Here is a 24,472-nt window from a genome sequence, read left to right on the forward strand (position 1 = left end):
TACCATATTTGTAGTTCACCCTAAATAAACTTATAAAATCCCTAATCCCCAATTTTTTCTATTGTTTGTTTCCCGCCATTCCATCCTCAGATTTCACCGAACTTCGCCGCCGCTTGCACCGGCTATATCGCCATCGACCATCGTCCATCGTCTTTTAAGCTTTTTTTATTTCACACTTTCTTCTCTCGATGTGTTCTTTATTCTTACTGGTTTAGTTGTTTATTTTTTCACATATTTCCCCATTTATTTTAATTGTTTGAAAACCTAGATCTTGCTGTGGGAAATCACTTCTAAAAGCCCCGATTCCAGCTTTTTGGGGGTTTCTGATTTTTTGAAATTGGGTGGATTTTAATAGCGATTTTCTGCTTAAATTTTGGTATGGTTTTAACTTCTTTTTGTCAATCTTGGTTATCCTTGTTCCTCAGTTAGTTCTGAGTAAAATAATTCAATCCGTTAAGTTCAAAGGAAGTAGAAGTTTTTATAATTGATTACTTATATTTTCTAGCTCAAAAATAAATAAACAGAAAAATTGAAACCCAAGCTTCCGATCACAATCCCACTTCCATGTCTGCCGTTGATAAATATAACGTCGAGTCTGCTGAAATTCTCGCCAAGAGTGCCTTGGTTCGCCGTTTTTTTTCATTTAATTTCCATCTCTCATCTCCCACTGTCCTTCTAAATCTTCTTATTGCTTATTGCTTTTGTTTTTCTTTGGATTAGCATTTGCCAATTACACAGGCGGCACCGATTTATGAACAACTCTTATCGATCTTTCCTACTGCTGTAAGTTTCTTCTTCTTCTTTTGTTTGTTTAATATGAATTTCAGTTTGATCAAGTTTCTATATATTTGTGAACGTGAAAATTTTTAGGCAAAATATTGGAGGCAATATGTGGAAGCACAGATGGTAGTAAATAATGACGATGCTACAAGACAGATCTTTAGTCGCTGTTTGTTGAATTGTCTTCATGTTCCTCTGTGGTAAATGTCTTATCACTCAGTTCCTTTCATTACATCGTAAAAAAAGACCCAACCTTTTATCCTCTTTGGTAAATGTCTTCTCACTCAGTTTCTTTTATAGCTTATTTCTATGTGTTTCTATTGGTTTTACAGGCGCTGTTATATTCGGTTCATCAGGAAGGTTAATGACAAGAAAGGTGCAGAGGGTCAAGAAGAGACTCGAAAGGCTTTTGATTTTATGCTTAGCTATGTTGGTTTGTTTTCTCTTGAACCTTCAAACCTTTTTATCTTTCCTCTTTTGCAGTACATATTGCTTTTCTTGTTAGTTCAGGAATTTTACAAGTAAAAATGGAACGTATGTGTGTGGCTGCGCTCACATGTGTATATGCATGCGTGCATAAACTACATATCACAACATTTTACTAGGTGAACTTGTGGTTTATGAGATTGCCTTTCAATATATCTCTAGATAATTTTGATGAGAGAATTAGAATGCGTGGTAGGTTCTGTATTGTTGTGTGGCTAGGTAAGGCGCCTTAGTTCCAAACTACAAAGGATCTAAAACAACCCTCTAAGTCGGTAAATATTTTCTTATATGATTTACATTGGGTTTAGGGTTTCCATCATGCTTGAATGTTCTATGTAGTATACTTTATATCATATTCAGAAAACTAATTCTCCATGTTTATGATGTGTATGCTTTTAGGAGCTGACATAGCATCCGGACCCGTATTGATGGAGTACATTGCTTTTTTAAAATCACTGCCGGTTGGTGAAGTTGTTTCCCTGGATTTTGCATTACCCTAAAGTTCCATTTACCATGTATATGTGTGTGTTATTTCCCCCCTAAGAAAGATGGTTTGCAGGCTTCCAACCTTCAGGAAGAGTCACAACGAATGACTGCAGTGCGAAAAGCTTACCAGAGAGTTATTGTCACTCCGACACAGCACATTGAACAACTATGGAAGGATTATGAGAATTTTGAAAATTCTGTTAGCCGTCAACTGGTAAGTTTTTGCATCATGGTGAATATTGTAGAAAATAAAAAATATAGTTTGGAACAGAGATTGGATTGTATTCTCTATTATTTTTCTCATTGAAAATGACTACATAGGTTAGGTCTTATATAAACAGATTTACAATAGGGTATACAACTCTAACTTAGAGTCCTATTAGAAGTGAAGTTAATCTAATTAATATTCTATTTAATCTTATCTAATCTCTTAATTAGATTAGTTGTAAAGTAAATGAAAATAAAACTCTAATAATTAAACTACAACAGAACTCTAGTTTATGGGTCTATGATCTACACTCTCACTTAAGCTGGTGAGTATATGTTTTAGAGTCCCAATTTAGACATGATCTCATCAAAGTTTGCTCTTGAGAGGGCCTTGGTGATGATATCTGTAAGTTATTTTTGTGTAGGAACGTAGTTTAATTTAATTGAACCATCATTAGCCCTCTATGAAATGGAGTGTGCTGATTTCCATATGTATGGTTTTGTCATGGTGGACTAGATTCTAGGCAATGCTGGTGGCAGATTTGCTGCCGCTTTGTACCTTAAACTGTCCATTGAAGTCTAATTCCAATTCTTTAACTATCTTTGTATTCACATTCTTTCAAAAATTTCAAGTGCTAGTGCTCGAAATTCTGCTCCAGTATTGGTTCTTGACAACACAATTTGTTTCTTGCTTCTCTATGTAACCAAATTTTCCCAGTAGCTACTTGTGGATTTTTGTCGTTAACTCTCCAGCCCAGTTAGCATCAGAAAAAAATTCTACCTTGCGGTTCTCATTCTTCCTGAAAATCAATGTGTTCAGGTCTCATCTTGAGATACCTTAAAATCCTGTTGATGCTTATTGAAAAAGCAATGTCTGGTCTAGTTGGGGATAGATAAATTAACTTACCGACAAGCTTCTGGTATTGATCTTTGTTTACTGAAATTCTCATGTAATCCTTAATTTTAAGTTTGGATCCATAGGTGTCTTGGTTGGCTTGCATCTCAACATGGTACGGTTGGCTTGCATCCCAAAATAGTAAAACTTAACGAGTAAATGCATTATGTACTTTCTTTAAGAGAGAACAATTTCGATTTTTGATTTAGCTATCTACATTCCCAAAAATATTTGAGTGAACTAAGGTCTTTAACTTCAAATTCAGTAGCTAAAAGACCCTTTAATTTACTGATTTCTTTAGTGGCATCAACAGTTATGATGATATCATCTACGTACACTATGAGAATAGTCTTCTTTTCTAGTGACATCTTTAAGAAAAGTGTGTGATCAAACTGACACTGCTTTTATCTTTGACCAAAGTTTTGGTAAATCTGTCAAACCAAGTTTTTGGTGATTGCTTCAAGCCATACAATGATTTTTTTTTTCAATCTGCAAACTTGGTGGTGGTTAGAGTATTTTTTTTCAAGCCTGTGTTTATTTTCATGTAGACATCTTCTTCAAGGTTTCCATTTAGGAAAACGTTTTTAATCTCCAACTGAAAGTGGGGTCAATCTTCATTTACAGTATTCAATTTTGCTACTGGTGTAAAGGCCTCTTGTTAGTTAATTCCATAGGATTGTGTGAATCCTTTTGCCACCGGTCTTGCCTTGAATCTTTCAACACTTCCATTCGAAATATATTTGATTGTAAATATCCATTGACACCCTACCACGCCTTCTTTTCTGGAGGTAGATCAGTTAGGACTCATGTATTATTATTTTCTAAGGCCTTGATTTCTTCTTCTATTGCTTTCTTCCACTTTGAAATTTTCATTACTTGTACGGTTTTTCGGATCTGAATTCTGTCTAGTGACATAGTAAACGCTTTGAATGATGGCATTAGTTTCCCATAAGCAATGTTCCTCTGAATAGGATGACTTGTGCATTTTCTACTCCCCTCTATATAAGAAATAGGAAGATTAGAATCATCAATAAATGGAACATAAGTCACTAGATGAAGACTCCAAACCTGTGTCAATGTCTGAGACAGTAGGATTCATTTCCAGTTCTTGGCATGTTCTGAGTTTGTATAGTATTCTCTAGATTCCCGTTAGCTCCTTCCCTCCTTGTATAAACACGAAGCTCTTGTGTTTCAAGCTGAGTTTAGGGTGGTGGTTGAGGAGTTTTGGAAGGTGTTGCTATTTTTTGGAAAGGTTGTTTGTTGTGGAGAGGGTGGATTTGTTTTGGTGGTTTCAAGTTCTTTTGGATGGTAAGGTGTTTGTGTGGGTTGAAAGGTTTTAAGGTTGTCCCAAAAATGAAATTCATTTGAATTCTCCCTTTGAATTTCAGACTTGGGGAAATAAGAGTTGACTTCAAGGAAGGTAACTGCTATGAAAGTATATATTTTTTGAGTGATTGGAGAGTAACATTTGTAGCTCTTCTTAGTAGAGTAACCTAGAAAGATACATTTTATCAGTTTTAAGGGCTTGAACATGGATTTTAAATTGATTTTCTACCATAGTGTAAACGTTTTGGAATATTTCATCAGTTTTAGATTTGTCTTTCATTTAGAATATTTCATAAATTTCAGATTTAAAGTTCCACGTAAACGTTTTGGAATATTTCATATGAGGCCTAGTTTCTTATCGAAAAAAAAATTACATCAGATGTAGAGTACAAAGTAAATCAAATAAATCTCTAATAATTAATACAATAAAACTCTAATTTATGCGGCTACAATCTATATATATATATATATTTGGCTGGATAGTTTCTGGTTTGATGCTGGTGCTTGCGTTCTATGTAAATTTGTGGAGATTACTGTCCTCGTTATCTTATTGGGCAGGCCAAAGGACTTCTCTCCGAGTATCAACCAAAATATACCATTGCAAGGGCTGTATATAAGGAACTAAAGAAATATGCCGATGAAATTGATTGGAATATGCTTGCCGTACCACCTACCAACTCCTGCAAGGTAATTTCCTGTGAATTTTTGCCTTTTTGTTTTGGCTTGCATTTTTTTCTATTGGCTCTTTGAAATTCAATGTTTTGTACGTACTCTTATAATTGGATTAGAAATATAAGGGTAGCTTATTGTATTATAGAACTGCTGTGAAACAAGAGTCTCTGATGCAACTCAAGAATTGTGAAATGTAAAGAAAGATAAAAGAATTATGACCATAACAAGGCATTGTGTTAGGTTACTGTTAATAAAACCAGGATTTCTGGAAATTTGTTGTTTAAGTGGAACTTTGGCTGTTGTTTGTGATTTTGGTTAGAGTTTGCTACAACTCTGGTTTAGTATCACGTAGAAATATTAATCCAACATTCTCATATGAAACTTTAAAGGTGAGAAATGAAAAAAAAATCTTACTTATTTCTATTGTTCGCGAGGTAGCAACTAAATTTGGTTGCCGATCTGAATTTATGTTTCTGAACTACTGAGATTGATGAAGAAACAGAAGATAAAAAAAAATTCTAGGTTTAAGGGCTAAACTCCTTGAGAAAAAAAACCTGGAGTTGATTGCTTCACATGATCTATATCTTAACTTGCTATGTTGTTTCTAAATTTGTGAACTCTTAGTATGATGATGGATTCTGTTTAAATAATAAAGTGATTTCTGTCTCTCTTGGAACAAATTAAGACTAGCCAGCAGATTAACATCAAAACTTGCATAAAAGAAAGAAGGCCTTGAGCCTTTGCATTTGTGTCGGCTAATATTCAACAAAACTTTTCAAAATTTAACTGAAGTCTGAAAAAAATGAGATTTACCTTCTACCAACAAACATAAAATTAGTTCTTTATGATCAATTAATATAACGTATGCAAGTTTTGAAAAATTTCTTATCCCTGGAAATGTGCTAAATCAAGGCTTCAGCATTTGATCTGCCTTTTCCTCTTTGTTTTAAAATTTTTTATTTTAGTTAGTGGCATGGCTTGCATGTTGTAGCTGGGTTAGATAAAACAACCACTAAATTAGGCTTGGAAAGTTCTAAATTATGATGCAAATATGATTAGGTTTATGTGCATACAAATAGCAATATCATGCAAAAAGCTTCAAAAGAACAAATAGTTTGGGAGAGCTGCATATATTTAATATCGGAATACTCCTTTTTCATTGAAGTATTACTTGGCTTTTTCCCTCCTAATATTTCATCGTTACCTACAGGACCAGATGCAATGGGTTGCATGGAAGAAGCTTTTAGCTTTTGAGAAGTAAGACATAAAGCATTCCTTCTACATCTTTTGCCCTTTTTTGTGATTTAATTTCAACCTTGTAAAAGATTAGTTGACTTGCGCATTACCTCTCTAGAAATTTACTGTTTTTTATTAAGAAAATAATGATTTTTATGATTTATGATATGAGCCATGATTTCTTACCTTTTATTTCATTGTTTTTGGCTGTTGAATTTTTTGGTTCTAGTGACCATAATCATATGAATTGGAACAAGTTGAGCAGTTATGTGGACTGCCATCAATTTCTGTTGTTAAGTGGAAAATGTACTAGAATAAAGAAAATATTCACTGATTGCTTTTATGTGTATCATTTTTGTTTTACAAATCATTATATTCTAGTGGTTTGCAACATCAGTTTCCCTTATGCATGTGCCTGTAATAAGATAATTTTAGAGTTAGACTGCAATTTTTTGTATATATTTTAAACATTAATAGCTGAAGGCTTATACTATGGTGGGATGACATTGCATCTGTCCCTACACTCTTGAATATTATACTATGTACATCCTTAATCTCAACTTTAACCGTGTTTTTCAGAGGAAATCCACAAAGGATAGACAGCGCCTCCAATAAGCGAATTATATTCTCATATGAACAGGTAGTTGAATGCTCAATATTTCATTTAATGATTGATATATCTACTTTCAGCTACTACATATATGATATTCATTTTCTCCCACTTATGTCTAAACTTGATATATTTTTCTATATAGCATCGTCTTCATTAGTGCACTTAAGCTTATTTTTGGGAAATCTATGGAGTTGAACTAACAGTTATCTTCTAGCTTCTGTCTGCAGTTAGTTATTGTACAATTTTTCCAATAGCATTTTGCATTCAAGAAAGCTTTATACAACGCAAAAGCTGAAGCTATTAAGATTATGTTTGATCAAGGAACAAAAAGAAGGAAAAATGAAAATGGGTTCAAATATCATATTCATTTAAGGGAGTAACTGGTTCTAGTAGATTAAAAATCTACTTCACCTCAACAGGTGCGAAGTGCTTTTCTTAAGCTTGTTGTGCCTTAGTGTAGCCACATGCATTGACCATATTAGATGCTATGTTAGGAGTGGGCCATCAACTAACATGCAAGTGATATATTTGTGTGTATATGTGTAATGTTCGTAGAACATACAATTCTGTCTAGAAACTTTAAAGAGAGATCCACGTTGACCCTATTAAACATGCAGAATTTCTTTTCTCTTCATTTTTTTTGTCTATATGCCAGCATTTCCTTGTGAGAAGTAGAGAGTTTGTTACTATTCTTTTTACTCTTAGTAAGTAAAGTGAATTTCATTCAAGTGAGCTTTTTTTCTATCTTGCCAAAAGTTCATATTGGTGGTCAGGTGTGTGGCTGATCAAATGTGCCTCAGGCCCTCACCGAGAAAGGTCTAATACGCTTTCATGTGTGAATAGATAAAAGGATTGAAATATTCTCAAATGATACTAACCTTTAATCTATTTAGTGAAAAAAAAAGTTCTATAAGTTCTTCTCACCTGATTTTGATATTAATTTCTTTCAAAGAAAAATTGTTGGCACTTATATAACCTAGGGACCATTGGTCATTGTTTATTTGTTAGCGCTTTCATCCATATATGCAAAGATTTATTATTATTTCCTTGTCTTTATTATTTTCTTGCTGTATGTTTTTCTTTTTCTCATCCTTTGTCTTTACCAATGACGATTGCTGTATTCTCACATATGCAGTGTCTGATGTATTTATACCACTATCCTGATATATGGTATGACTATGCCACATGGCATGCTAAAAGTGGCTCCATGGATGATGCAGTCAAGGTATTTCAGCGAGCCTTGAAGGTTCTTCCTGGTAATTGGTTCTTTTCTCTTTAGGTAGAAAGTTGTTCAGAATATTTCTGATGACTTGTGTATCTAGCCTTTTATTGGAGTAGCCCTGTTGCTCCTTGCTTCCATTACCTTTTATAACTTCCATCTGTTTTCTGGTTTATCAGACTCAGAAGTGCTTAAGTATGCATATGCAGAACTAGAGGAATCACGTGGAGCAATCCCAGTATGAAAATTATTCAATATTTCTACTTAACGTTGCTGAACTATTGGTTCTTTGCTTTTGATTTGCTTCCCCATTGGTGCAGTCTGCAAAGAAGTTATATGAAAGCATTTTGGGGAATGCTGCTCAGACTACAGCACTAGCGCATATACAAGTAAGGAAGTTGTAGGTTGTTAAATATAATTGTGATTTCAATATAGTAATGGTAATGCTAAGAATATTATTTTGGTACAGTGCAAGAACTAGGACTCTGCTAAAATTGCATCCTTGTTATTAAGCAAGCTTATTGTTTTATTAAATGATTAAAACTAAGGTTCTTTCTAATCGGAGCTTAAACCTCTCCAAATTTTATATTTGCACTTAAGAGACTAGAAGTTGAAAACATTTTACTCATAACTTCAGATTTATTTTAGTTTAATGACTGATTTCATATGTTTTCTCTTCTGCAGTTCATTCGGTTTCTAAGAAGGAATGAAGGTGTTGAAGCAGCTCGCAAGTATTTCTTAGATGCTCGCAAGTCACCTGGTTGCACATACCATGTTTATGTTGCTTATGCATTGATGGCATTTTGTCTTGACAAGGACCCAAAGGTGCTATTTGTTCATTTCCTTTAAAAGGGGAAAAAAAACTTGACTTTACCTGTAATATGACATTGCTTATGGGTGGGAAGTGGGTGGAACAAAGGAACATAGATGACTGTGAGAACCATTTATTTCCTTTAGTGTATGTTTCTTCTCCCACCACAACCATAGTTTCTGGAGGTTTATTGTCAGTTACATTGGTTCAAACAATTGACTATTGGCTGCCAAAAAACTGCCACATGTATAATTTATTTACAAAAATAAATACTATTAACATTTCTTTTTATTACTATTCCTTATGCAGGTTGCTCACAATGTTTTTGAAGCAGGAATGAAACATTTTATGCATGAGCCTCTATACATCCTAGAGTATGTTTATTGTTCCATTGTTTTTATTTGTGTACTATAATTCATTGCCTCGTGGAATACTTTTTAGGACTTTGCTTCTCTTTGATATTTTCTTGTAAATGCTCACGGTTAGTCATTGAAGCAGCAAGGGCAAATATTTTTTTTTTCCTATCAAAAAAAAATATTTGCCCTTGTTGCTTCAATGACTAACCGGACTAGAGTTTTACCTTCAAACTGCATCATTTAAATTCGGTTTTGTTTAATTACCTCTTAGTTCCTTTTCATTGGGGTTGATTAGAGAGAACTCGATATGTTCAATTTTATATTTTATTTCTGAAAAACTTGGACCATTATTTTTGTAGTTGGTGGTTTACTCTTATTAAGTTTTAATGCCATGCAAATCATCCAAGTCAGAGAGTAATTGGGTGAACCTGTCTTTTAGTTTTAGAGCTCTCAATTTAAGTTTCTAATCCTACAGAGTTAGTGAAATTGAGTTTTTTGTTGTCGAGAGGAACAAGAGATAGGAATCGCACTTGTGATTTCTCTTGCATTGCATGTGGCTCTAGTGGTGAAGGCCCATTTGAAATATAAATTCTGTTATGCAGTTTGTAGTTATTTTTTTAAAATATTAAATATATTGTTGTGCATAAAAGACTGTTATTTGCTGCATCACCAATTTTTCTGCTTTCCACTTTACATTAGTGCATTTGCAGGTGCTGCCTATTAGTGTGCCTTAGGTGGTTTGAGGTTGTGAAGTTGTAATATTTTTGTGTAATGAATTACTATACTATATGATTCTATGTTCTCATTGCAATAAATTTCAGGCAATATGAATAAAGACACCTCTAAATACTATGTGCAGATATGCGGATTTTTTGTCCTGTTTGAATGATGACAGAAACATCCGGGCATTATTTGAGCGAGCATTAAACTCACTACCACAAGAAGAATCTATTGAGGTACTATATTGAATTTAATAATAAATAAAATTTAGTTGTAACCATACTGGATGATCATATTAAAATTTGTCGCCCCCCCCCCCACACCAAAACACACACACACACACGAGTTCGTTGTATATAGTACGGAAAGAATTAGAGAAGCATCAAGTTTTCTGAACAGTTTAGTTTAAGTTGAATTAAGTTAGTATAAAACTAAACAGTTATCAATATCTACAACTAGATGAATGCAAGAACAGATCCCTGTTCTGGTTTATTCTAAATTTACTGGAAATCATTGCTAGTAACCCTCGTTCAAGTATTATCAAATTTAAATTCCAACATGAAAATGGAAAAAATGATATTAGCTATCCCAGCTGTGGGAAAATTGGCCACATAATTTATTTTACTGTTTTGCACTTTCAAGAGAAATTTACGGACTTTATGTGCGGTTAGAACCTATGTTTCTCGGAGTCAGGTGCGAGTGTCGGTTCAAAATATACCTATTTTCTTAAAAGACTAATTTGTACTTCGTTTATAAAATTATGAGTTTTGCAACTTCTGCTTACAATTTGTTAGCATTATAGTAACTAGTAGTTGACACTGCCATTCTTTGCAGGTCTGGAAACGATTCACCCAGTTTGAGAGAACTTATGGTGATCTAGCTAGCATGTTGAAGGTAGCTTTTTTCTGTTGGATCATACTTAAATCCTTTTTATAGCTGTTAAAAATTTCTTATATCCTTGTTCCTGATGCATAGAGGAGCTATAGATTTTATTTTTGAAGCTGGTCTGGGTCATCTTTGTTGGACAATATCTTCAATTGTATTTTAAATACCAACCCTCAATCATCACCTCAGGGAAAGGTGTTTTTATTCCCACTAAAAAGAGCCAGAACTATTGTTTTCTCCATGTAGGTTGAGCAAAGGCGGAAAGAAGCTCTTTCTGGAACAAGGGAAGAGGGTGATTCTGCATTGGAGACTTCTCTACAAGATCTTATATCACGCTACAGTTTCAAGGACCTCTGGCCTTGTTCCTCCAAGGAACTTTACCACTTGTCCCAACCAGAGGTTACTCCTATCTGAATTTACCACCTCTATTCTAGATGGATTGCACTCTATATTGCTTGCTTCATTCATTGTTTGATCTATGTGCAAATAATAACATGTAGTTGTGGTGAGTTCATTATTGAAGTCCTCAGTGATGCCTTTACTTCATTCCCTTTTTGCATTTTGATTGTTTAATTTCTTTTTTTCTTACTTTTTATTGTTGGGCAGAAAATGCTTCTCATAGATGAAACATTCCATAAGGTGCAATAAATCAGTTGCGGGAGTAAGAAAATTATTAAGGATGTTGATTTGTATACTTAGCTGGGGTTAATCTTTAGAAATCTTGACAGAATAACTGTTGATTTGTTAGAACATGAACTATAATCTTTTGATTGACATTGACGGTAATGATTTCTGGTAATAGAGAGTATGGTTAAGCATTACAAGTTATGATGATCTTTATGTTTGAATTATTAAAATTGTATTTGCTAATTTAAGAAGCCCTTTGATATTCTCTTTAGTGGCTCGCTAAAATCAATGGTAAGAAAGGGGAGAAGTCGGCTCTTTCTAATGGATCTGCAGCTAATGGTAAATCATTTGCTCTTGTTCTTGTTCCAGCTTGATATCTTAGCTACTATTAATATTCATTGGGCTAATTCTTGTTTTCATTTATGCAGATAAGAGTTCGTCAGCAACAATAGGCATTTCACCTGCTTCTCTGAAAGTCCTGCATCCGGATACGTCTCAGATGGTGATTTATGATCCAAAGCAACATCATGGTATTAATTCGGGAATCATTATTTCAGTAACCAGATTTTACTTCAGTAAAAATATATGCCTCAGTGGTTGTGTGTTTGTTTTCAATGGTATTCTATTTCCCATAGCAACTTAGATGAACCATGAAGGATGGAGTACCTCATGTTGTCATCTTGTTCAATCATGGTTTTTACTTGCTCATATACATTTATGCATGAAACAGGCCTATGTTTCGGTAAAAAAAAATTAGACCTCATTAGCCTCAATAATCATGTGATTATTTCCAATGCTTTTCTAGTTTCCTTTGCAACTTAAGGTTTTTGTGCTTTTTTAATTACAGTCTTGACTAATCTACATGCAATAGTTTTGGTTCCTTTCTAGAGAATGATGTAATGGTGTTTCCTTTTCCATTCCCTTTGTGTCATTTCCCCATTTCAAGTGATAGAACAGGGAAAATTTTGAGAAAATTGGGGGTCAGATGTTGAAAATGTATGCCTGATACGAATAACTAATTATACTACTTTACTATTCTTTTGGGCTTGAAAAGTTCAATGGCTTTTAAGATTTTAAGATGGTCAGCTTTTAGCAGTTCCACTCTTTTAGCTTCTGGCGATTGACATGATCCGACTGTCATATATCATGTTTTTACCTTCTAAAACGTTGAAATGTGAGCATGTGGAATCATATTAAAATCGTAGATACCTAATTGACTGAACTTGTTCGAATGTAGGAACCACAGTTCCTTCAAACGCTACTGCTTCCAATTTGTTGAATCCCGTGGCTAGTGTTGTAGGGGCAGCTTCAAATCCTTTAATAAATCCCTCAGTTTCCATGTTAGACAGTGGATCAGCCAATGCATTTGATGAAGTACTGAAAGCAACACCACCTGCTTTGATAGCATTTATGTCAAGCTTGCCTGCTGTTGAGGGTAATCTCTCAAACTCCAACTGCAGTTGCTCATCCTGTAATATCTAATGTCGATCGTTATAAACTTATAATCTGTATTTGAATTAATGATCTAATGCAACATCTCAATGATGAAATTCAACAGTGCATCTGCTTGAATTTTCCTTGTGTGACCTTTAAGTCCCTGCTGATCTGGTACCCTAGGAAAATCATTTGTTTTGCACTCTTTTTCCATTTTAAATATCCTCTTTTTCCCAAACTATGTTATTGGGGTTTGGGTATGAGTGTTCGTCACCTGGGTATACCTTTTTAATGTTTTTCATTTCTTTTGGTATTGGTTTCAGGTCCGTCGCCAAATGTAGACGTTGTATTGTCGATTTGTTTGCAGAATGACTTCCCAACTGGCCAGACAAAAAAATCGATGAACCTTCCATCTCAAAGGACAGCTGGTCCTGCACCTAGCACAAGTGATCTTTCTGGTTCAAGCAAGTCCCATCCGATTCCCAGAAGACAGCTTGGTAAAAGAAAGGATCTACACAGTAAGTTTCGTGCCATATTTCCTGTTATGAATTTCCTTAATAGAGTATCGTATGCGTCGAGGATCACCTGCAGATTTTCTTATTTCTTTTGAAATGAATTTAATCCCGATTTGTTCTCCTGTGTTACTCCGACTCTTTATTTTTCCTGAAGTATCCACAACATATGTGGACATGGGAATGGGGATAAATTCTTTATACGAAAATTTTAGAAATAAACTGAATGCACCTGTGAAGGACCATTCCGTTTCCCTACACGGGTGCTAGTTACAGTCTAATTTGTTGAAAATTAACTATATTCGAGTCGGACACATCCTTATGTAAGGCAAGAGGATGAAACTGTGTCGGATGCGTCTATAGTTAAACCGAGTCCGGATAACATAGGGCGCGTGAGGCATGACTTGTTATCGTTTTTCTTGCTTTTTGAAGGGCAAGAGGAGGATGAAAGCACGACAGTTCAAAGCCAACCATTGCCAAGAGATGCATTCAGGATAAGACAAATGCAGAAAGCAAGAGGGGGTTCTGCTTCTCAAACTGGATCAGTTTCTTATGGAAGTGCCATCTCTGGGGATCTCTCTGGCAGTACCTGTTAACCCTTTATTTCTGTAAAATTGTACGTGTATCTGTATTTGTCAAATGAAAATAAAATTACCAGATTTTCGGATGATATCTTAATATTTTATCTATTTAAAAGATTTTGAACAGATATCATCATTTAGATTATTCAGAAAAGGTTGACTGAAACCAAATTTTTAGAACTAAGCAATGAGGATCAATTATGTTATTAAACAAATTTGCTTAATTGGATGTCTTCGATTTTGTTAATAGATAATTTCCGGTGACTTGATTGAAACCAAATTGAAAGTTTAGTAGCTTAGTTGATAAACATTTAAGTGGTTAAAATAATCACCTTGCCTATATAAAGAGTATTGGGTGACAACACGGATCCATCCATACTCTATACTAAAAGAACTAATTGCTAGAAGAAACGGAATGCAAGAAGTTTGCTTTACTTTCGGTTGCAATGGCCGTGGTGCTTCTACCAATGATATCTCCGACCATTACGGCTGCTAGGAACAAAGTTATACCTTTCTCTATTTTCGCCGACGCCAATATTCGGGACCTGTCCGCCAGTATTTGTTCGGTCGATAAATCAGCTGAAAACTGTAATCCTTGAGGCATTTTGTGCTCTTTCGCTAGTGAATGTTGCTTTGTCTTGGATTTCCTGAAAGGGATTTTTGCTACTAAAAGACTATTACTAGAGGAGTCAGCTAAATAGAAGCTTTGGTTGCCATTTGTTTATCTGCTGTTTTATAATGTGGTTTGTATGTTCGCAGACGAGTGAAAAGGACTATGTATCTCGAAATATCTCCTTATATCGAATAAAATATCAATTTAACTACGAACAGAGTCGGCTCAGTAGGGGAAATACCGTCAACATCCGCTCAAGATCCTATCTTTCATCTACATAAAATTATGGGTAAATTATATCATTATCACCAAATTATTTAGACATTTTACTTTTTTTCAATTGTCAATTATATTATTTAATTATTTACTTGTATTCAATCAAGCCACTTACGGTTACGGATATGCTGACGTGGCAGTTAATAAAATCGGTATAATTATACATTTAATCCTCAATACTTATATATTTTATCACTTGGTCCTAAAATAAATTTAATTCACCAATTAGATGGTAACTCATGTCACCATTATATTAAATATATTTTTATAATTTAAATTTATTTAATTTATAAGCAAATAGGAAGTAAAAAAAGAAGAATAAAGGGGGTGTAAGGAATCGAAACTGGGGAACTAAGGGAAGATGTGCACGAGCCTTACCACTGAGCCAAGCTACATACTTGTGCCTTTACACAATACTATATATATTGAGTGAGGTGAGAAGAACTACGAAGAAGAAGATAGCAGAAAGTATAAACTTGCCGTTATTGTAAACTTGTAATTGTTTGTTTATAACATATGTTATATATATCTCGCAGTTCAGTACTGTGAAATTCAAAATTGTTATTATATATATTATTAAAAAATTAAAATCAATACCAACATGGTTGGTTTAAGTGTTAATGTAACACCCCAATTTAGGGGCTAAATTTAAAAAATTAAAAAGTGGTGAATTTAATTGGTATTTTTGGATGAAATCGGGGATTAAATTGTAAAATTTCAAAATTGGAATACTGTTTTACGAAGTACAGGAAGTTCAGTGACTAAAATCTTGGTTTACCCATTTTTTATATAAGATGAATTATAAATTTCTTCTTCCCGTGCGCAGGTTCTCATTTTTTTCCAGTTTTGTCTTCTCCAACTAACTTCCTTTCAACTCCGATCTACTCGCCGTCCGACCTCCAAACAACGAGCCGAAATCACCATCGTGTTCGTTGTCAATCGAGGAACAAAACCCCTCAAACCTTTCGTCGTGAATCGTCGCCGTTCGTCGTTAATTTCAGTCGGAAGTATCATCGGTAATAACTCAGTTTTAGTTGGTTTTTCATCGATTCACGACGATCGGGTCATCCGTTTACGACACCTCCTGCACCATCGTGTTCGTTGCATCGTTCCGAGTTCGCCGGTGTCATCTTTGGTCTCCGTCGACGGCGGCGCGTGAGGAGGTGAAGCGGTCAAAGTTTTCGATTTGTTGAAATCGAGCTCTCCGCCGTTCAAAATTGTGAACCGAGCTTTGTAACTATCTCGAAATCGCTCAAAATAATTTTTAGAAATTTTTCCGGGATTTTAGCACTGTTCACGCACCCCACGCGCCGCCACTGCGCGTGGGAAAGGAAAAAGTGACCGGTTTTGGAACTGTTTTGACCGGTCACAACCCGACCCGACTCGTTCACCCGACCCGACCCGTTGACTCGACTCGTTGACCCGTTGACCGTTGACTGGCGTTGACCATTGTTGACCAAAACTTTGACTGGCTTTGACCGGGCATTAAACAACCTTTGACTTCGACTGAGTATACCTATCCTGACATTTTTCGACGTTCCAAATCCGATTCCGCTGTCCGTTTTTCGAAATTCGAACCCGAAGGCCTCAAAATTACCGGTCAAACCCGTTGACTTTGATTTTGACCGAATATTCCAAATTTCTGAAAAGTCATATTTTATGCTTTCGACATTCTGAATCCGAATCCGAAGTCCGTTTTGCCAAATTCGAACCCGGTAAGCCATCTTTCACTGATTTATCACCCGATTCGATCCGTTTATCGTAATTAAGCTCCGTTTCTGATATAATTTATGTTGATATGTATATGAGGAATTATTGGAAGTTGAATTGAAGATCAAAGGCATTTGAATGGAATTTTTATGGTCGATCAGTATTGCACGGAAATCGAGGTAATACTTTACTACATCTTTATGTTTTATAGAACATGTTGGTATTGGTAAATGCATGAATGGAAATGTTTGGTCTCATATGTGTAATTAATGAAGTTCTACACTCGATCTGAATACGGTAAAAAGGTTCAGTAATTGATTATGGTTCAGATGACTTTTATAAGAAATTAAGGGATTGTTAGAATTAAATTACAAGTTATGTGCTTAGTGATAAAGAAATCAGCCTGGATCTGTAACTTATAATTTATTTCATCAAAGGTTAAATGTTAAAGCTATTTGGATGTGAAATTATGAGAATACTCCGGTAGGGTAAAATTACGAAAATACCCTTGTGTTATAAAAAGACAAGATTGGAATATGGAAGTTGGATAAGAGGTTTTTACAGACATATTGATCTGATAAAAAAATATTGAGGTGCATAAGAAATGTTAGTTTTACTTGGATATTTTGGATAACCGGTTTTTAACCCAAGAGGAGTTGAGCAAGATGCTAGAAGTCTGTTAAGGAATCTTTTCAAGATTAGAGAATGTTGGAGAAAGCAATTAACCATAGGATCTTTAAATTATATTATTTTCGTTAAGAGCTAATATCGAAATTATCTGGTTAAGAAATTACGAAAATGCCCTTGAGAGATAAAATAGTCTGAATTGACCCTGAATGAGAAAGTACTTTGAGGATTTATACTTAACTCGATTAAGTACGAATTTAATTGTTAAGATCCTGTCTTTGTATAGAAAAATTCATGATATTTCGTTTGTAAAATCTGAGAAGGCACTTGACCCGAAAATATCCGAGTAAATAGTAAATACCTGAAGAATAATTTGTCGGGGTGTTCTGTTGTCATAATTGTTCGAAAAGACTGAAGTAAATGATAAGATTGAATTAAATAATAAGACCGGATGGAAGGAAAAGATTGAAATACCGTAGATCTATAAAATGACCAAAATACCCCTGTAATGTAAATGAATCAAGAATATCACCAAGCTCATGAATGATTGAATATCCTCGAGCTCTGAAATGAATGGAATAAAATTGAACATCAAAATTACCAAAATACCCTTATGGCCTAAATTAAGTAAATGTCTTGGATTAATTAAGGAATCCAAGTAAGCATTAGTATTGGACTACCTTTAAAGGTAATGGAAAACAATTTAAGTGAATAGATCAACCCTAAAGCTATATCAATACCTGAATGGCATAGATATTACTGGAACATGTGTTCATCTTCTCAAGTTTGGCTCGATGATAAATTTTGGAAGTATTCAGCTCACCTCTAGATCGTATTCAGTACTAAGAATTGAACGTTTATTCGACAAATCAACCACGAAGACCAAATTGAATGGAATGAAAGTACAACATGTATATGAAATTCAGGAACGTTTGAATTACTCTGAAAAATCCTGAAGTAGCTGGAATAGACATGACTGCTAAATGAACTAGGTAATCTCAATGACTGAGGATTTAATAAGTGATTTGGATAAGTCTGGAAACTCTGATGAGTTTACGTATTGTACAATTACAATGGGTTATGAACAAATTAATCAAGTACGTCAGTATTTCATGATATTGTGGAAGCGTGGAAATGAAATAAAGACATTGGAAGATTTATTCAGCGATGGTTCCGAAAATGGTCTACGGACAAGAATTTATGGTATTAAAGAGTAAATACCCTGGAAGAACAATGAATTGACCAATCGACAAGCATTAGTTATGGGAACTATTCATCTAAGAGTTGTCCGATAATCCAATTAATCGACATATAATATAAATGTCCTGAACCTTCATTTCTTCCTTATCAGCTCAAGTCACATTCTGAATAACTGATGATTCTGTCAGTTATTGAACTCTTTCAATAGTGATTCTGAATTCCGATATTCTATTGGTATACTAAAGATCTGTGTTCCCCTACTTGTTAAGATTATCCAATATCTTTGAATACTATCTGTAAATTATAGTGTGTTCCCTACTCACATGAATATTTTATCTGATACTTGACATGGATTCTGATCTGATACTTGACATGGATTCTGATCTGATATCTGACATAGATTCTGATCTGATACTTGACTTGGATTCTGATCTGATACTTGACCTGGATTTTGATATGATACTTGACCTGATTTATGTTTTGATTTTTGATATATCCGTTTACGGACGGACATATTTTACTTGGGGGGTAATGTTGGAGGAAGTATACCTGGAGGCTCCTCGGCTGTGTGCTCATGGCCTTATTTACTGGTTCCTCGGCTGTGTGCTCAGGGCCTACTGGACTTGATGGTGGGTGTATGGTTCTGGGGAACCTACACGATTTGGACTTGTTGGATGAGGGTATATATATATATATATATATATATATATATATATATATATATATATATATATGTTTTAAAAAGATCTGAAAAGTTACATGGTTTTTGGGAACACACTAGAAAACTTATTCTAATCTCCTAAACTCAGTCATCCGAAATATTTATCTGAACTGAAAGATCATTGTCCGTTAGTACCCAAAATATCAGTAGGATCTCTACTCAGCATAAAAATATGTAAATGTTCGGAAACAATAAGGAAATAAATATTTATATGTATCTGCTCGTTCATCAGCATCATCTGGTAGATCTGTATTGCTGAGCTTTCCAAAGCTCACTCTATTACTCACCTTTTCAGGTTAAAAGAATTGTACCAGTGCATCTATATACTTCAGTAAGGGAGTTCGTCCGGAGTTGTTACAGAGTATGGTACATGTGATTAGGGGGCATGTAATTGTATTTTGATTTATATACGAGTCTGGAAATCTGTTTTATTTTTAAATAGTGAAAACTGATTTTATAAGTTACACGTTTCAATAAAAGTTTTAAATTTTCCGCTATTTATACAGTGGATCGCTCCGGTGGCCCAAATGTGACACCCCGGATCGGATCTGGTTACCCTTATCGGTATGTGGGGGTTACAGTTAAGCAGTTTGATTCCGCTTAAGCAGGTTCAAGTCCTTGTGTATGCAAAAAATCCCTGCTCGGAGACTCACCCATCAAAGCTAGGTGTGCGACTTGGGTCGGTCCGGATTAGTTAGGGCAAAGCCTTGGAACCGGAAGGGCAACCAAAAAAAATTAAAATCAATACTCAAGTTAAACCAATTTAATTTAATGATTATATATAAAAAAAATAGTTGTTAATTTTATCAAATAATTTCATATAATTTTTTATAAAAATAAATTGAGTTAAAAATATATACGAGATTATTATAAAATATTAAAATTATTACTTCTTTTTGGACTTTATTTTTTTCTATCATTTTGTTACAATATGTAAATTAAATTTAAAAATATCCTCCATTCATGTTGTGACACTTGTCATAATTTGATTGGTGGATTAAATTTATTATATTAAATTAAAAGTAGGATCAAATTAATAGAATGTATAAGTATTGAGGACTAAATGTAGAATTATGTTAATTTCATTAACTGTCATGTCAACATTTTCATCTACCGTTAACGACAAGGGGCTTGCTTGACAACAATTAAACATTTAGGTGGTTTGATTGACAAAATTAAAATATCGGTGGTAAAAATAAAAGGACTAAATAATTGAGTAGTCAATGGCATATTTTACCCTAAAATAATATATATTTAACAATATTAATACAAGTCGGTAACCGTTCTTTACTGTTTTAGATATATTTAAAGTGTTTTTTAATAAAACAATAAAAATAATGTGTTTAATAAAATTTAATTATATTTTTATAATTTATTAATAAAATATGAAATTAAATTTTAAAAGCAATGAAATATACTTTTATTTTATAGATGTCTACCTTTTAATTTTTACTTGAGGTCTCAAAATGTTCGAGTAAACTCTGCATTCAAAACAACCTTTATTTTGATGAAGGGTAGTTATATGGGTTCAACTATTTGAACACATGTATGTGTCTGATAATTTTTAAATTAGTTTTCTCATGACATTTGGTTCTGATTTGAAATTATGGATAATCTTTTAATAGTTTGATCCCTATTCATATCTATTTTTTTGTCTAATTTTTAAATGTATTTTTTTATATGGTCTTTATATGATTTCAAATGTCTAATTCCTTGTATTTATGGTTATAAAGATATGTCTTAATTATATGTTCATTATAACATTGGATTTTTTAAAAATAAAATTAGTGATTTCTATTTACATAAAAAAGATAAGCGTAAATTGATTTTTTTTTTATTTTTAACTGAATTTTTATGAAATTAGCTAATGATAATAACTTAATTAAAATCTTTACTAATAATATAAATATAGATTCGGGCTTTTCGACCATACTTAATAGAAAACGATGAAAAACGTTGCTATTAAACTTTGATTGATGAAAGTTTCTATATTTACAATCTATCTCTTCCCCACGGAAAACAATAGTATAGAATAAAATTTTGTTGTTTTCTATATTTACATTAATCATTTTGTAATATCCTAACGATTTCCCACAAGTACCCCATAAATTGAAATATATTGTTAGGAAGTGAAATCCAAATTAATATATGACTGGGTGGTTAAATAATGAATAGAATATACGATAAAACAAGATTGACGGTTCTAAATAATTATATTTTTAAGACAATAGACATAAACTATGATGTAATATAGATAGGGGTAATCATCATCTTGTCAAATGGAGTAGAACTAACAAAGAAAAAAATCTAATACCTTTGGGTTTAATTATATTAGAAGGACTCTATTTTTTATTTCTTTTCATCAGAGCTCTAATACATTTTGAAATATTCAATTTAGTCCTTATTGAAGATTTAGGGGATGACGATTCCTCCCTTTAGGAAGAAACTATCCTCGAATTTCTACCATAATCGAACAAGTGTGAATGCTAATTTCTTATGATTCCCAAGTGGCTTCTTTCAGTCTTGTGATTTTTCCATAAAACTTTTAGCAAAGGAATAGTCTTCTTCCTTAATTCTTTTACTTCACGAGCCGATATTTTCATTGCCTCGTAAATTAGATCAGGTTGAAGTTCAATATTCTAAAAAATGATTACATGATATGGGTCTGATTGATATCTTCGTAGCATAGATACATGAAAAACATTATTAATTTTACTAACTCGGGAGCAATGCTAAATACCTGATCCAATATTTTTTTCAGAATTTCATACCGGCTGATAAAGGAAGGAGTTAAATTGTCTTTCTTCCCGAAACACTATACTTTATTCCATGGTGAAACCTTTCTTCGCCTCCTACTAAATATTCAACTTCTTTTCTTTTCAGGTTATAATAAGGATTTTATATATCTAATGCAGCTTTGAGTCTTTCCTGAATCACTTGAACTTTTCTCCTACATGTCGAATGAAGTCAGGTCTAATGACTTTACAATCACTCAATTCAAACTAATTGAGCGGAGTAAGAAATTTACTTCCATACAATGCCTCGTAAGAAGGCATTCGAAACTAGCTTGAAAATTATTGTTGTAGCAAAATTCACCCAAGGGTAAATATTTCTCTCATGACCGTTCAAACTCAATCACGCAAGCTTATAATATCTCCTTTAGTATTTGAATTTCCTTCTCAGATTGATCATCGGTTTGCAAATGGAAGATTACAATAAAAATCAATTGAGTTTTGAGTGCGTTATGTAAGGACTCTCAGAATTTCAATGTAAATTTTAGGTCACGGTCAAAGGTAACTGACTTTGGCACTCCATGCAAATATACAATCTCCTTAGGGTATAACTCAACGTACTTTTCCATCATGTAATCAACTCTCATCAAAATGAAATGAGCTGATTTAGTTATACGATTCACTATCACCATAAAAGAATCCTTTTTTATTGGTGTTAAAAGGCAATTCTAATATAAAATCTATAGTAATTCTTTCCCTCTTCCGTATAAAAATGACAATCGGTTGTAAAAATTTCGAGAACAGTTGATGTTCAACTGTCACTTGTTGACAAGGCAGTCATTTAGAAATAAGCTAAGTTATCTCCTTTTTCATACGTGTCCACCAATAAACTTTTTAAGTCATCAATAACAAGTGGACAATAATATGCCTTCTAAAGTATGTCTCTTTTTAACTCATCATTAACATACGCACAATTTTTCTCTGTAATACGAACATTCATTTACATATTTCAAAGGAAGATTCTATAATAAGAAATCGACTCAAATTAGATTTCATACTTTTAAAGAAAACTATGTGCACAATTCAACTTGATTTCTAACTTTAAAAAAAATTGTATAATATCTCAAATTAGATTTTCTAATTTTAATAAATGTCTAATATTAAAAGTATAGTCCCACATGGATTGAAAAAAAACTCGGACAACCAAACTGCTAACAATACAAGCGCACAAGTTGACAATAACACACATGTAACAATCTCCTAAAATAATAAAATATTTAAATGATCCAAATAAATAATAAATAGGCCTATATATATCACTTTGAATACATTCATCATACAAAAAAATGTTTGTTAATGGGAAAATTTAAGTTGTGGTGGTCGTAGGCGGTTCCCTCCTTCTGATTTAAGTGGAGAGACAAAATTAATGAATTCACGATTGGTTATTAGCTTAGACGATAAATCGTATCTTTCATCCTCAAAGAAGAGAAGAGGAAGAAGTGGTGGATTCAAAAGAAGTTTACTCTCTCAATCTTCCCTGAGGATTTTAGAATTGCCGTGATGCACAAGGATATGATAGATACTCTTAGGTTGAAAGGTTAATGGATATAGTTACTTAATAGTAGATTTGACTCTTATAAATCGCATGAGACTATCGGAGGTTATGTAAGATTGTTATGGTTGACCGAAAGGCATGGGGCTCTAAAGATTATGATTAGCGGCAGAGTTCCTCTAAAGACTCTAACATGCAGAGAATCAACTTGCAAAGGAGATTCATAGAAGGTATAACATTTGCCCTCCTAATTAAAGAAATGCCATAAAGTGACTTCATCTAAGACTTACATGTAGCAACGTTAATTATATTTAAAAATTGACAATGATTTTCCTTGAACGGCTAGAGATTTGTACATACGTCGCTCTATGATTTGAGCAATCAAAAGCATAATATTTCTACGGTTGGAAGATATTATATTCTCCAACTACTTTTAATCAACGTCTAACATTAAATATATATTCACATACAAATTGAACAAAATTCGAACCCTCAAAACTCTAATAATACACACGAACCAACTTATCTCAGTGACTAAAGAAATGGTTGAGAGTATATAGAATAGATTATAATTTGTAATCACTTTAGTTTAATAAAAAAAACTCTAACAATACACATTATCTCGCAAACGCTGATATGTGAATTGACAATAATGCACATATAACAATATTGCAAAATAATTAAATAATTAAATAATCTAAATAATAAATAAATAGGCTTACATATATCATGTTGAATACATTTGTCATACAAACAAAAAATAATAATAAGGGTTGATTGTTATTTTCTTATCAATTTTCAACTAAATTTTTATTTAATTAACCAGTGGCAATAATTTAATAAAAATATTTATTAATAATATATAGATGCTACTAACTTTGATTGATGAAAGTTTCTATGTTTACTAGCTATAGCTTCCCTACAAAAAAATTAAAATTTTGTTGTTTTCTATATGTACATTAATCATTTTGTAATATACTCAATTGATTCAAGTACCCCTTAAATTAAAATGTCGTTAGAAAGTGAAATTCAAATTAATTACTGTATGATTGAGAGGTTAAATAATAAATCAAATAAAAGTTAAAAAAAAGTTAAAGTGATTGTAAATAACGATATTTTTAAGATAATAGACATAAAACATGATGTAATATGTACAGTGATAGGTAACTTTTCTAAACTATAAGTTTGAATTATG

The 24,472-nt window shown here is 33.3% G+C and overlaps 1 protein-coding gene across 4 annotated transcripts; it reads left to right on the forward strand.

Annotated features, from left to right (window-relative positions):
- The first annotated feature begins 79 nt into the window (after positions 1–79).
- Positions 80–13,935, forward strand: LOC120196109 (cleavage stimulation factor subunit 77-like). 4 transcript variants are annotated; one of them, XM_039197988.1, is made up of 22 exons: positions 80–624; positions 721–783; positions 871–980; positions 1,113–1,213; positions 1,666–1,727; positions 1,826–1,966; positions 4,739–4,867; positions 6,063–6,109; positions 6,668–6,728; positions 7,837–7,957; positions 8,100–8,158; positions 8,241–8,309; positions 8,605–8,745; positions 9,041–9,105; positions 9,947–10,043; positions 10,642–10,701; positions 10,939–11,091; positions 11,592–11,658; positions 11,748–11,849; positions 12,557–12,754; positions 13,077–13,271; positions 13,698–13,935. In XM_039197988.1, the coding sequence occupies exons 1-22, from the start codon at positions 565–567 to the stop codon at positions 13,859–13,861; spliced, it is 2,265 nt and encodes a 754-aa protein (XP_039053919.1). In that variant the 5' UTR covers positions 80–564; the 3' UTR covers positions 13,862–13,935. The 4 variants fall into 4 exon arrangements, with proteins under 4 accessions (XP_039053919.1, XP_039053918.1, XP_039053920.1 ...); XM_039197987.1 differs by having other exon boundaries at positions 11,592–11,655; positions 11,745–11,849; XM_039197989.1 differs by having other exon boundaries at positions 11,592–11,655; positions 11,745–11,849; positions 12,566–12,754.
- Positions 13,936–24,472: the final 10,537 nt, after the last annotated feature.

The sequence above is a fragment of the Hibiscus syriacus genome, unplaced genomic scaffold (genome assembly GCF_006381635.1).
Source record: "Hibiscus syriacus cultivar Baekdansim isolate YM2019G1 unplaced genomic scaffold, ASM638163v2 tig00117026_pilon, whole genome shotgun sequence".
Lineage (NCBI taxonomy): Eukaryota > Viridiplantae > Streptophyta > Magnoliopsida > Malvales > Malvaceae > Hibiscus > Hibiscus syriacus.